Source organism: Alexandromys fortis, unplaced genomic scaffold (genome assembly GCF_014885135.2).
Source record: "Alexandromys fortis isolate MF-2015 unplaced genomic scaffold, M_Fortis_MF-2015_v1.1 scaffold_130, whole genome shotgun sequence".
NCBI lineage: Eukaryota > Metazoa > Chordata > Mammalia > Rodentia > Cricetidae > Alexandromys > Alexandromys fortis.
This window is the reverse complement of record NW_026068016.1, coordinates 2,314,570-2,327,398: the sequence shown is the minus strand read 5'-3', so window position 1 is coordinate 2,327,398 and position 12,829 is coordinate 2,314,570. Positions and strand designations below refer to the sequence as shown.

General features: G+C 48.0%; 1 protein-coding gene across 2 annotated transcripts in view; it reads left to right on the top strand.

Annotated features, from left to right (window-relative positions):
- The first annotated feature begins 5,302 nt into the window (after window positions 1–5,302).
- The window catches only part of Gch1 (GTP cyclohydrolase 1), a 33,349-nt gene continuing 25,822 nt past the window's right edge, over window positions 5,303–12,829 (top strand). For both annotated transcript variants that reach the window (XM_050162371.1, XM_050162370.1), the window contains exon 1: window positions 5,303–5,806. In XM_050162371.1, the coding sequence (XP_050018328.1) occupies window positions 5,470–5,806 (337 nt within the window). In that variant the 5' untranslated portion in view covers window positions 5,303–5,469. The remainder of the gene's footprint in view (window positions 5,807–12,829) is intronic.

The window sequence follows — 12,829 nt, the reverse complement described above, 5'->3', positions numbered from 1 at the left end:
TAAAACCTGCCTGTCCAGCACACCCATCAAAGCATTTTAAAAATGGGTTAATTTATGACCTTCCCTCAGTTTCTATAAAAACTTGATGGTATTGCTACTTCACTAAAGCATATTTGGGGCTTATCTAAATCCGTGTTCCTAGGCTATGGCTATTCATATTTGCCCCAGAATAAATGATCTCTTGTGTTCCTTGGAGGCATGAGCAGTTTCTCTTCTCCGTTATTGCTCCAAGCACTTGGGTAGGACATCCAGGAGTGTGTGGCACGCGGCATTCTTCACTTTACGGATGACAGGAAGTAGAGGAAGAGAAAGATGCGGAAACTCCTGGTACAAGATACAGTGGGACCAAAGAATCCCAGTGATCTCTTCCTCCAGCGAGGCCTCTGGTCCTAACATTCCCTGTGCCCCCGCTACACAGCGCCACCAGCTGGGGGCTGAGCACTCAGCACATCACCGGTGGGGGATAGTTTACCTTCAAACCATAGCAGAGGCCCTTTCCACAGGGAGACTAGTGGCCCTGTAGGGCTTAACTAGCCTCTGAAAGCAAGAGAAACCAAAAGTTCACTCAGGCTCCCCCTGGCTTCCTGCCTTTATTTTACAGTATAGAGCACAAATCTCAAGACTCTGTGCTGGGAATTAGTGACAAAAGTGTTGAACTTGCTGGGCAGTGGTGGCGCACACCTTTAATCCTAGCCCTCAGGAGGCAAAGGCAGGAGGGTCTTGGTGAGTTCCAGGCCAGCCAGGACTGTTACACAGAGAAACCCTGTCTTGGAAAAAAAAAGCTGATGATGCATCAAAAAAGAAAAGTTAATTTTTAGTATAAAACTTTCATTAGGAACTCTCTTTTAGGAATAATCTATTAGTTAATGTTTACAAATGTGATTTTTTTTTCTTTTCAGGAAGACACAAGATTACTGCCCCCAGGCCAGGCTGTGGTGGTGCACGCCTTTAATCCCAGCACTTGGGAGGCAGAGGCAGGCGGATCTCTGGGAGTTCGAGGCCAGCCTGGTCTACAAGAGCTAGTTCCAGGACAGGAACCAAAAGCTACGGAGAAACCCTGTCTCAAAAAATCCAAAAAAAAAAAAAAAAGATTACTGCCCCTAAACATTTTTTTTAATTGCAAGCATCTCTATTGATTTCCTCTACTTAAAAAGTATTGTTGGTCCCTAAGGCCCCACCAAGGAGGAGGTCACAGCACGGTTGATGCAATAGCAAGAGGACTTTTTATTCTGCCACGACAGAGGTCCCTCAGCCTTGAGAGGAGAAGGACTCCTGCTTTGTCCTTTACATGTTCTTTTAAAGGAAAAAAATTTTACAAAATCAGGGAGGGGGTAGTACAGAATCAAAGGGAAAGTCCAGAAATCATTTGTCAACTGTTTTGACTAGTTCATACAATGGTCAGCTAACTCTACTTGATCAATGTTATGGCGGTTACAAGGAGGAACACCTGCAGGTCGTCTCATCCCAGTTCCAGGGTCCGGGTCTATTGGAGAAAGACTACAATGGGGATGGAAAGTACTCAAAGCTCCTGTGCATGCGTGGCTGGTTACTAGGGACCTGGTTCCCAGGAAGGGAGGGTGCAGTAGTGCTAAGGTGCCTCCTAATGCTAGAGGCCTGGTTCCCAGGATGGGGGGTGCAGTAGTGCTAAGGTGTCTCAAAGTCTTTCATTATCTCCCCAGGGTTGAGGCGAAGCCTCAGTTCTTGGTAATGTTTGCTGTGCAAGCGTGAGGACCGGAGTTCAGATCCCCAGTACTCATATAAAAGGTTGAGTGTGGCAGTGCGTACCTGTAATCCCAGAATAAAAAGAATGAAGACAGGAGGACTCTGGAATCCACTGGCCAGCGAGACCAGTCCAGTTGGTGAGTTCTAGGCTCAGTGAGATTTTAAAACACAGGATGAAGAAAAACAGAGGAAGCTTCCTGATGTTGATCTGTTCCCCATGAATGCATGTACTTGCTCACCTTTATGTGCAAAAACACACACACACACACACACACACACACATTTCCCATGGTATCTTTGTTTTTACTTGTTAAACATGTGAGTTATTTTTTAAATGTGGCCTCTAGCTATGCCTGTAACAGTTTGATGGTCATTTCTTGATTTATATTTGATATCTGATATATATGGGAATGTAATAATTAGCTTTTAAAAGTTTTGCTGACATGCATGTTTCTTATATTCACACACACACACACACACACACACACACACACATTTTTTGGCAGTGTTCAGGATGGAGCCTAGGCCCAAGCATGCTAGGCCAATGCTCACCGTTTCTTCTGTTTTGTTTATTTATTTAGACAGGGCCTCATTTAGCCAAGGCTACTCTCAAAATCTCCGGGTAGCTGAAGATGATCTGGAACTCCCGATCCTACCACCTCCACTTGCCTTTTTCCAACATGTCTGATTTATACAGCGCTGGGGGTAGGAACCTGGGCTTTCTATGTGTCAGGTCTTTATGTGCCTCGTTTCTCCTGTTTTAGTCTTAGGTGACTCTGAGATTAAAGCATGTTCATGCTTCTTTCCTGAATGTTTATTTGGAATAGATGCCCGATAAATATGAGTTACAAGCTACAGTAATAGCTTTATTAGCATAGGACAATTCCGGGGGCTTATCTTCTGCTTGGTCCAGTCTTAGGCTTACTAATACCTGTTTATAAGTTGGAAAATCATCATAAGACACTCTTAAACACATAAGATACCAATTTAAGCCGGATGGTGGTGGCACACGCCTTTAATCCCAGCACTCTGGAGGCAGAAGCAGGTGGATCTCTGTGAGTTCGAGACCAGCCTGGTCTACAGAGCTAGTTCCAGGACAGGCTCCAAAGCCACAGAGAAACCCTGTCTCGAAAAAACCAAAAAAAAAAAAAAAAAAAAAAAAAAAAAAAAAAAAAAAAAAAAAAAAAAAAAAAAAAAAAAAAAAAAAACCAATTTGATTGCCTGATAAAATTCACCTTTGGAATTATGACATAATCCTTCCAATGAGCAAAGCTATCTTACATATTTTTTCCCTCAATCTCAAAGAAAACAATCAAATCAAAGCATATGTTACTGGTTAAGAGTCCAGTCGAGCTGGGTGGTGGTGGCATAAGACTTTAGTCCTAGTTCTTGGGAGGCAGAGTCAGGCAGATCTCTGAGTTCAAGGCCAGCCTGGTCTATAGGGTGAGTTCCAGGACAGCCAGGGTTACACAGAGAAACCAGAAGAAGAAGGAGAAAAAAGTCCAGTTGGTCAATAACATTTTAGTTTGTACCAACATCTGGGGAATGGATCTTTGTACTTGAAATTTGTCAGCCTCCTATTTCTCCACAAGACACACATGTGTTGTCAATGAAAACACTCACCTTTTCACTTGCAAATCAATATTTCCAGGGTCAAAGTCCTGGCCACCTCAAATGTTAGCCAGCAGGAGGCTTACCACAGGCAGGAAGCTCGTCAGCAGGGAAGCAAGCGAGGCAGTGGTAAACTCAGCTGCTGACCAGAGGAACGGATTCTTGCTCTAAGGAGAAGCCTTAGGCCGGGCAGTGGTGGTGTACACCTTTAATCCCAGCACTTGGGGTGCAGAGGCAGGTGGATCTATGAGTTCAAGGCCAGCCTGGTCTACAGAAACATCCTTGGGAAAGCTGTTAGGGAGACATTTTATGCAGGAGATGGGTTATTGAGGACTGTTGTCTTCTCATGTCTGGAGGTTTGTGGCCAAATGACTCACAACTAAACTCATCCTAATTGCTGGTTGGAAGGTGGTTTTCAATCATGCGAATCTCAAGAAGAACATAGGTGCCTAGTTCATCATCTACTCTTCTTTAAGAGATTTTTTAAATTATTTTTAATTATGTGTATGTGTATGTGTCTGTGTGGGGGTCTGTGCATGTGATTGCTAGTGCCCATGGAGGGCAAAGGGATTTGGATATCATGGAGCTGGAGTTATAGATGGTTGTGAGCTGCCTGATGATGTGGTGGGAACCGAATTCAAGTCTTCTGGAAGAGCAGCAAGTGTTCTTAGCTGCTGAGCCATCACCCCTCTTGTCTGCTCATGTCACTGTTTGGTTTGCCAAGGAGCAGTTCCTGCCATTTCTCACCGTGTCAGGCTAGAGGATGTAGCTGGCCGTCCCGTCCTCTTGCTGACCACCAGACTCAGGGTAATGGAGGAAAACAAGCTTCTCTAATCGTTGTGAGAGACAGGGTCAGGGGAGGTTAAAACAGTGGTGTAGGGATCTGGCCGCTTACAAGTACTCTATCTTCCTAGGCAGAGGGACTCTCTCTGAAACTCATGCCTTGACAGTGGGCAGAGGGTCTCTAGAGTGGCAGCTGTGTGACATACATGTTAACCCTTGCACAAGTTTTTAATGGCAACTTCTCTAGCCTTCAAAGCAAGCCCGAGAGGTTGGGCACGTGTCTTTAATGCCGTCACTTGAAAGTCAGGCAGGTCCTGTGAATTAAAGGCCTCCCTGGTGGTCTACACTGTGAATTCCAGGCCAGACAGATCTATGTAGTGAGACTGTTTCAAAAAGCAAAACAAAAGAATGACACCACAACAGGCATTTCGTGAGCATGGACCGGGTGATGGTGGTGAATGAATGGGATGTCTTCATCACAAAGAACGCCAGATAACCAAGATCCGCTGAGACTGGAAGAGACTTCCCCAGGGAAGAGCACAATAGTACCAAATGGCTGGCCCTGAAAACATAAAAACATGTGACATTATACAGACTGAGCAGGCTGTACTTATTTATTTAGAAACACACTCAGATGTAACAACTGTTAAAGAAAAAGAGGTTGTGAATTTGAAAGAGCAAGGTGGGGGGAAGGTGTATGGGAAGGTTTGGAGGGAGGACAGGGAAAGCAGAAATGAACTTAATTGTAATCTCAAACAAAACAAAATAAAACAAAACTAAAAAGTAAATAAAAAAAAAAGATGTTTTTTAAAGAGCCCTGGAGTTACTTATCTCCAGCTAATTTGCTCCACCCTTCCTGCCCCAGCAAGGTCACCTGCTAGTTCATCTTCCACAGGGCAACCAGACCACATTTTTGCGACCACGCCCCCTTTGCACTTCGAAAATGAGGTGGACCAGATGTCCCTATTCCCCGAGGTTCCAGCTCCCTTGACTCCTGTCGCTTTGCTGACTCAGATCTTCCCTTCCTAAACCAAGGGGGTCTAACCTGAAGCCAATCTTGTGCAATCGCGGGGTTTAGGGGGCAATCAGGAGGGCGGGGCTAAGGGGCGGGGTGAGCGCCGTGACGCAAGAGGCTCGGGCCAATGAGGGCACCTCGCGGCGCCGGCAGAGTCGCCCCGCCATAAAAGAGAGGCGCGGCGGAGCTCCCCAGCTGGCCGCTGCCCTTCGTTCCAAGTGTTTCTCTCCAGGCTGACACCCTGTGCCGGTGACGGCCACAGGTCACGGCCGCCGGCGAAGCTGAGCCGCAGCGCTTGCAGCACCCCTGGGTGTCTCGGGAGCAGTCGCGCCGGGTCCATGGAGACGGGCCCGCTGCCGGCGGAGAAGCCGAGGGGACCCAGGTGCACCAATGGGTTCCCCGAGCGGGAGCTGTCGCGGCCCGGGGCCAGCCGGCCTGCCGAGAAGTCCCAGCTGCCCGAGGCCAAGGGCGCACAGCCCGCCGACGCCTGGAAGGCAGGGCGGCCCCGCAGCGAGGAGGATAACGAACTGAACCTCCCCAATCTGGCGGCCGCCTACTCGTCCATCCTGCGCTCTCTGGGCGAGGACCCCCAGCGGCAGGGGCTGCTCAAGACGCCCTGGAGGGCGGCCACCGCCATGCAGTTCTTCACCAAGGGATACCAGGAGACCATCTCAGGTCCGTGCGGCCGCCGGGGAGTGTGGGGCGTGGGGAGGCGGCTTCAGGAAGTGGGGCAAGCTCCGGGAACTTTCCCGAGTTGCCTTACTTTTGGCGCAGCGAGCTAAACTGTCACCTCCCAGCCGCAGCCCAGGAGCCTCCGCCTTTCTGAGGCGGATTCTCCTCCTGGGTCGTGTGGCTGGCGCCCGGGGGCCTTGGGGAGTGGGAGCTCTCGAGGACACGGCCACGGACACTGAGCTCCGGGGCGGGAGAAAATGTGGGACCTTCTCACACGAGCACCCAGAGCATGATGAGGCACAGGCAGCACCGCCTTCCCCTGGACTTAAGGATCTCCAGGACACCTGTGGAAGGGACGCAGTGCAGAGCGTTGGGGGTAAAGCCAGGCTTCTTGTATGTCAGTGAGCAAAGTTAGGTACTTGTGTGTGTGGGGGGGGGGGGGGGGGGGAGGCGCTTCTTCACGGAGTTGTAATTTGCATCCTACCTCCTCAGGTTTACTCCAGGTTTGGACTTTGCCAAAACCTGGCACAGTTCTGGGTTCAGGCTTCTGCAGTTTGAGGTGCGGGTTTTTCTTGAGCTAGTATTGTTGTTGGGGGCCTTTCACACTCGCTCCATCAAAAGAAATAAAGTAACCCCTGCCCCCCGCTACTGCTGAGAACTCGTGGGGAGGTTCAGTGGGCCTGGGGCTCCGTGCTTGTGGGCGCCCCAGACTAAAATCAGCAGGCTAAGCGTTCAGGCGGCAAACCCTTTCCACCCAGTGATGGGGAAGCAGTTGGTGAGGTAGGATGCCAAGGCAGGTGAAGGGGAAGTGGAGGATGACTAGGACCTCGCTGCCTGATTGTGAGCAGTGTTGGTCTCCATTTTAAAACAAAAACCTGATTCTTTTGGCTGAGCTCAAAGGCCTCATGTTCAGTTCACATCTGTGCACCTCTGACATGGTTGGTTTTTTTTTTTTTTTTCCGTACACCAATTTCTCCTGAAAAAAAAAAAAGAAAATAACAACAACAACAAAAACGGCACTGCTTTGAAAGGTAGTCCACCCTGTCCCCTGTCAGTCCCTGCCATTTCCCCGAAGATGTTGGGAGACTGAGAACCCGCCCCAGAAAGAACAATTATTTCTACCAAACCTTCCCCACCTCAAAGGAAGGGGTGGGAAATGAGAGCCTGAGAAGGGTGGGGCCCCAAAGGAAGCAAACCACTTCCTAGTGCTAGGAAGCTGGCCTAGACCTAGATCTGAGTCTGGGCTTCACTCTTTTGATGGTGGAAGTTTGGGTCTCAAAAGCAGAGCTTGAAAAATGGCAAAGACTGAAGGATTTCCTGTGAGTTCAGTATCTGGGAGTGTCGGTGTGCTTGGTAGTCCAGGATGTAACGAGGAGCATCCCGATGGAGCCTTGTTCATTCTGCCTCTAGTAGGTATACAAAGATGGTGTCCCATCAGACAGCGGAGTCTCTCCCTTCTGTGGGGCTCATCACTCCAAAGGAGAGTTCTCTAGAGAGACTTGCCTGTTATTTGAGAACTATTGCCCCAGGCTTGCCTCATAAGCTGAGCTTCAGCTACAGAAGTGTAAGCACCCTGCGTTCCAATTTCTCAGTAGGAACTCCTTTGACATGGAGACAGAAGATTGGCCTCTGTCAGCCGAGGAAGATGGAGGGCAGGAGTGTGACAGCTTAATGTGTATAGTTTCCTTTTCCAGTGATAGAATGTTCTGGAACTACACAGATGTGGTGGCTGCACCCATTGTGGGTACTTCCAAACAGCACACCATAGATGGTGAAAATTAAGAATTTTATAGATAATACAAACACGGGCTGTTGAAGATTATTGATAGCTACCAACTGAATTTGTAAAAATTATTATGTAGCCTTGGCTGACCTGGTGCTGGATGTGTAGGCCAGGCTGATCTAGACCTCACAGGGATCTGCCTGCTCCTGTCTACAGCCTGGAGGGATTTAGATCTTTTGTGTGTTTGGTGCCCTATCTATTAATTTCTTGTCAGAAACCGTGTGGCATTTCACATTACCCCTTTATCCATTCCTTACAGGTTCTTTTCTGTTTGTTTCTTGGCTCTGGGGAGTTGGTCATTTTCCCATCACCCTTCCCTGTCAGGCCTTTCTCCTCTTTCCAGTACTGCCTTTCCATGGGAGAGACTGTGGTCATCCATGACAGGACTGCATGTGTCAGGGTTCCCAAGTCTCCCTGTGGCTGTCTCCCCTGGGATACAGCTTGTGGGCCAGGAGGTGGGGTGGAGGAGAAGCCAGCACCCCTGCCAGGGCTGACTTCCCTTTGAACCTAGCATCACAGGCTGATCCCTGGTCTAACTCAGACCAAGTCCTTTCTCCATTTCTGTCTCCTTTCAGTTTAACCAAACCCTCGTCTCTTTCAGAGGTGAGGTTTTAACCTTGCAGGGTTGCTCCGTGCAGGGCACCTTTCTCCCGCCTCCTCCTGAGTGCTGGGGTTACAGGTATACAGCACAAAGACATTGTCTACGTTGCTTTCATTCAGAACTTTCACTAATTGAGTTGGCAGCTCCACTACTCCACTCCCCGAGGCCCTTTGGAGTGGCCCTTGCTCTCCGCTGTCTTCTCCAGGTATGAATCGTGACAGCCCTCTTGCCGGCAGCGTTAGCCACCGAAGGTTAAATGCTCTACCCGGCCCCATCCTCAGTTGTTCCTCTTCTGAGTTTGTGGAAATGCACAAGACTTCACCCTTCTGTTGCGTTTCTTCACGGCTGTGTTTTTGCTTGTCTCTCCTGGACTGCCAAGAGTCCTCATGACCATGGCGACAGTGTCCCGGATTTCAGGAAGCATATGTAAAATCCAGCATGAGGCCATGGCACTGGCAAGGACAGTAAGCCACGGCCCCCTCAGCCGTTTGTGTTGCAGATAGTCCCTGCTTCCTGAAGAGTTTATCCTGACAATGGGACAGTTTGTTTTTATAAAGACAGAGTCTTCACTACTTCATGAGAAAAGTCAGTAATTATGGAAGGTTTTCCTTGGGAAATCACAAATGTGTCTGATTTATTAGATCAGGTTGCATCAGTGAACTAAAAAGTGATAGCTCTGAAGCATCAAGAGAGACAAAAATACAATTCTTGAGATTTATTTTACTTTTTAATTATATATGTGGGTTACAGAGAGAGAGAGAGAGAGAGAGGGAGGGAGGGAGGGAGAGAGAGAGAGAGAGAGAGAGAGAGAGAGAGAGAGAGAGAGAGAATGCCCACATGAGGACATCACATTCCCAAAGCTGTAGTTACAGGCAGTTGTGAGCTATGGGTGCTGGGAATTGAACCTGGGTCCTCGAGCAGAACAGTACATATTCTTAACCTCTGAGCCATCCATCTAGTCTCAAAATAAAATTCTTTCCTATTCCCTCCTATATCACAGATGAAAGACAAATTCATGCCCTCTGTTTTAAAATACATGTTCTATGAGCTTGGGCAATGACTCAGTTGATATAATGCTTACTGAATAATCATTAAAACCTACCTCTGGTTCCCAGCACCCATATGAGACAGCAACGCATGGTGGCACACTTGTATTACCTTAGCATTGAGGAGGAGGAGGCAAGAGGATCCCCGGGACTTGCTGGCTAACCAGTCTAGACAAACTGGCAAGTTCATGGGGAAGTTGAGGAAGACAACTGACATCGATCTCTGGCCGTGTGCACATGTGCATACAGAACAGTTCATCTTAGGAGAGGAACTGTCACAATGGACAGATATGACATGTGGCTCATTTAAATCTTGACTCACTAATACTTCCGGTTGTTAATTTTGTTAGTGGATTGTTAAATAGAGCATATTTGTTGACAGAAAGAGAACCATGAGTAAAGGGGAAATCAGGAAGCTGTTGACACACAGTTTATGTGGATCAGAGCTCTGAGAACCAGGAGAAAAGCTTGAGTAGGTGGGTAGAGGCACCATGCATAGTTCTAAAATGACAGACAAGCATGACACGTGCCTTAATTTTCTATTGCTGTAAGAGACAGCGTGAACAAAGCAATTTATAAAAGAAGTCATTTAAGTGGGGGCTTTCTTGTAGTTTCAGAGGGCGAGCCCATGACCATCGTGTCGGCAAGTGTAGCAGCAGCCGGTAGGCTGGCTGGCAAGGTGCTGGGGCGGTAGCTGGAAGCTTACATCTTATCTGCAGGTTGGAGGCGGGGTGGTGGGGTCTGGGCTTGGCATGGGCTCCTGAAACCTCAAAGTTTATCCTCAGTATCACACCTCCACCAAGGCCACACCTCCTAATCCTTCCCAAATGGTTCTACCAACTGGGGAGCAGGTGTTTAAACATGAGCCTCTGGGGGCCATTCTCCCTGCCACCACCACAGCATTGGTACTGGCCTTAGTGTCTTAGGGCTGCCATGCGGAAATACCACTGGGGGCTTAAGCAGCTCACATCAGTGATTTTACAGTCCTGGAGGCTAAGTTTGAGAATGCGGAACCAGCAAACCCTTTGCAACTGTACTGGAGACCTCCCATGCTTTATCCTCGTTTCTGGTTGTGAAATCCAATCCCTGATCCTTGGTTTGCAGCCCACATTCCCATCTCTGTCTCTGTCAATGCCCACATTTTTGTCTTTTGAGGACATTGGTGATTGTAGACACATGTTCTAGTGTATCTCCTCTGAGTTACACCTGCAGCAACACTGTAGCCAACAGAGTCACATGCACCCAGGGCTTCAGCATGATTTTCTTGGGAGGGTTCAATCCAAAACAGTACTGAATATATTTATTCATAATATTCCCTGGGAATTTTTATTTATTTATTTAGAGACAGGATCCCTCTAGGTAGCCCTGGTTCTCCTGGAACTCACAGAAACCCACCGGCCTCTGCCCCTCATATGCTGAGACTAAGGATGTGTACCACCAGGCCTAGAGTCGTTTAATTTCTCTGCAGTGTTCTGGGAATTGTGCCTGGGCACAGAACGAGTGAAGCTGAATCTGCTTCTTACCCTCACAGGAGCTCACAGCCGCCAAAGGAGAGAAACATTAAGCAGTCACAGGAAGGAGAAACATTGACAATAACCACATGGCTCCGTGAGCGTTTAGCAAAGGCCCTTGACTAGCGCGGGGAGATGGCAGCGTGGAGGGTACAGTGGTGCCGGGACTGCTAGCTGCCTGCCCTGAGCGCCTGACAGGTGTCACCTCGCTCTGTCCCCACAATTGCCCTGTAGAACATGCCGTATTCCTGTGCCGTGCAGAGAACACCGAGGCACGCCCAGGGAGCACAGCCTCCAGGTAGTGGATGGAGGGATGCTGAGCTGAGAGGGTCATGGGCATCGTGTGACTTCCAGGCAGTGACAATATTTTACTAGTTTACTTGGCTCTTTCCTTCTTTGCATTTTTCCTGCCGTTGATTTGTCTGGCTCTAGAAACTCCTCCACATCCTAGAATCTCCCAGGTTTGCATTTGCAGCATCCTATTTGAGTTCAGGGTTTGGGTGAATGAGACTGCAGTACCAAAACTGACCAGGAGAGGGCTGATGCCTGATTACTGGTTTCTAGATTAGGGAGTCTTGGATTGCAGGGATCCTAATTCCAGCCTGCGTGAGGGGAGATGTTTCTGACAGCTATAGATTCTCTGTTGAGTCTGTGGCATTTATACTTGGGGACAAACTCGAGTGAGTTAGTTGAGATTTTCTGAACTATCTGGGAAATCTATTATGCTCAAGGCTGAAGATACTGATTTACTAGAATTTTGTTTTTACATCTTCAGAAAAGAAGGGACTGTAGGCGCTCCTCTGTGAATTCTCAGCAGCTTGCCATACACAGTGATGGACTTAATGGATATTTGGATTTGTTTTTGAAGGAGAGAGATCATTCGGTGCTTTGTTAGGACTATGGATTTAAAAATTATTTGTAAAAGACTCTTATTTTTATTTTGTGTGGGGGTTTTGTCTGCTGGTTTGTCTGTGCACTGTTTATGTGTAGTGCTCATGGAGGTCAGAAGAGGGCAGTGGATCCTCTGGAACTGGTGTTACAGATGGCTGCCATATGGGTGCTGGGAACCTAACCCTGGTCCTCTGCTGAGCCATCTCTCCTGCCAAGAATTAGAAATTTTAAATCCTTTCTTGTGGAAGGGTTTCGGTGTGCATGAAGAAGAGGCTGCGCCCCACAATGCGGCCTCTGTGACTGTTGACATAAATACAGGTCTATCTTGCTTTGTCCCTCCCTGCCTCATAATCTTTCACTGAATCATCTTAAAGCAAGTCCCTGACGTGACGGTCTCGTTGGTAAGCACTCTGCTGATCTCTAAAATAATAGGCTTTGAAACACAATAACATATGTGCCCACGTCCAGTTGACCATGGCCCCTTAATGCCAAGTGTCTTAGCAAATGTTTGCGGTTGTGATTCTCACAGGTTTCTTTGTATAACCTGGCCCCTTGGCTTTGTCATTATCATTTGCCTCAGACCCTTTGCCTGCTGGAGTGAAACAACTTGTTTTCCTGTGCCTGCAGCTGCTCTGAGCACGAGACCCTCACGAGTTCCTGATGTCAGGGGAGTGAATTCGGGTGGGTTTTGCAGCTGGAAATCCTACGAGTTAGGGCGTGGCTATCAGTTAAGGGTCCTTATATAAGTTTCCCTGGAGCACAATAAAGTTGGCATTCTTGTATCAAGGATGACCAGTGTCCAGGTGTCTCTGTCTGTATGCATTTTTTCAAACCCAGTCATTTTTTTAATTAATTAATTAATTTATTGTTTTTTGTTTTTTTCTAATAATTTTTTCATTACTTTATAAATAATACCATTCAAAATTTCCACTTCCTCCCCTCCTCCCACTTCTCTTCCACTCCCCCACTCAACCCTTCCCACTCCCCCTCCAGTCCTAAAAGAGGGCAGGGTTCCCTGCCCTGTGGGGAGTCCAAGGCCCTCCTCCCTCCATCTGGGCTTAGGAAGGTGTGCATCCAAATAGACTAGGATCCCAAAAAGCCAGTACATGCAGTAGAGACAAATCCCAGTGCCATTATCATTGGCTTCTCCGTCTGCCTCAATTGTCAGCCACATTAAGAGGGTCTGTATGCATG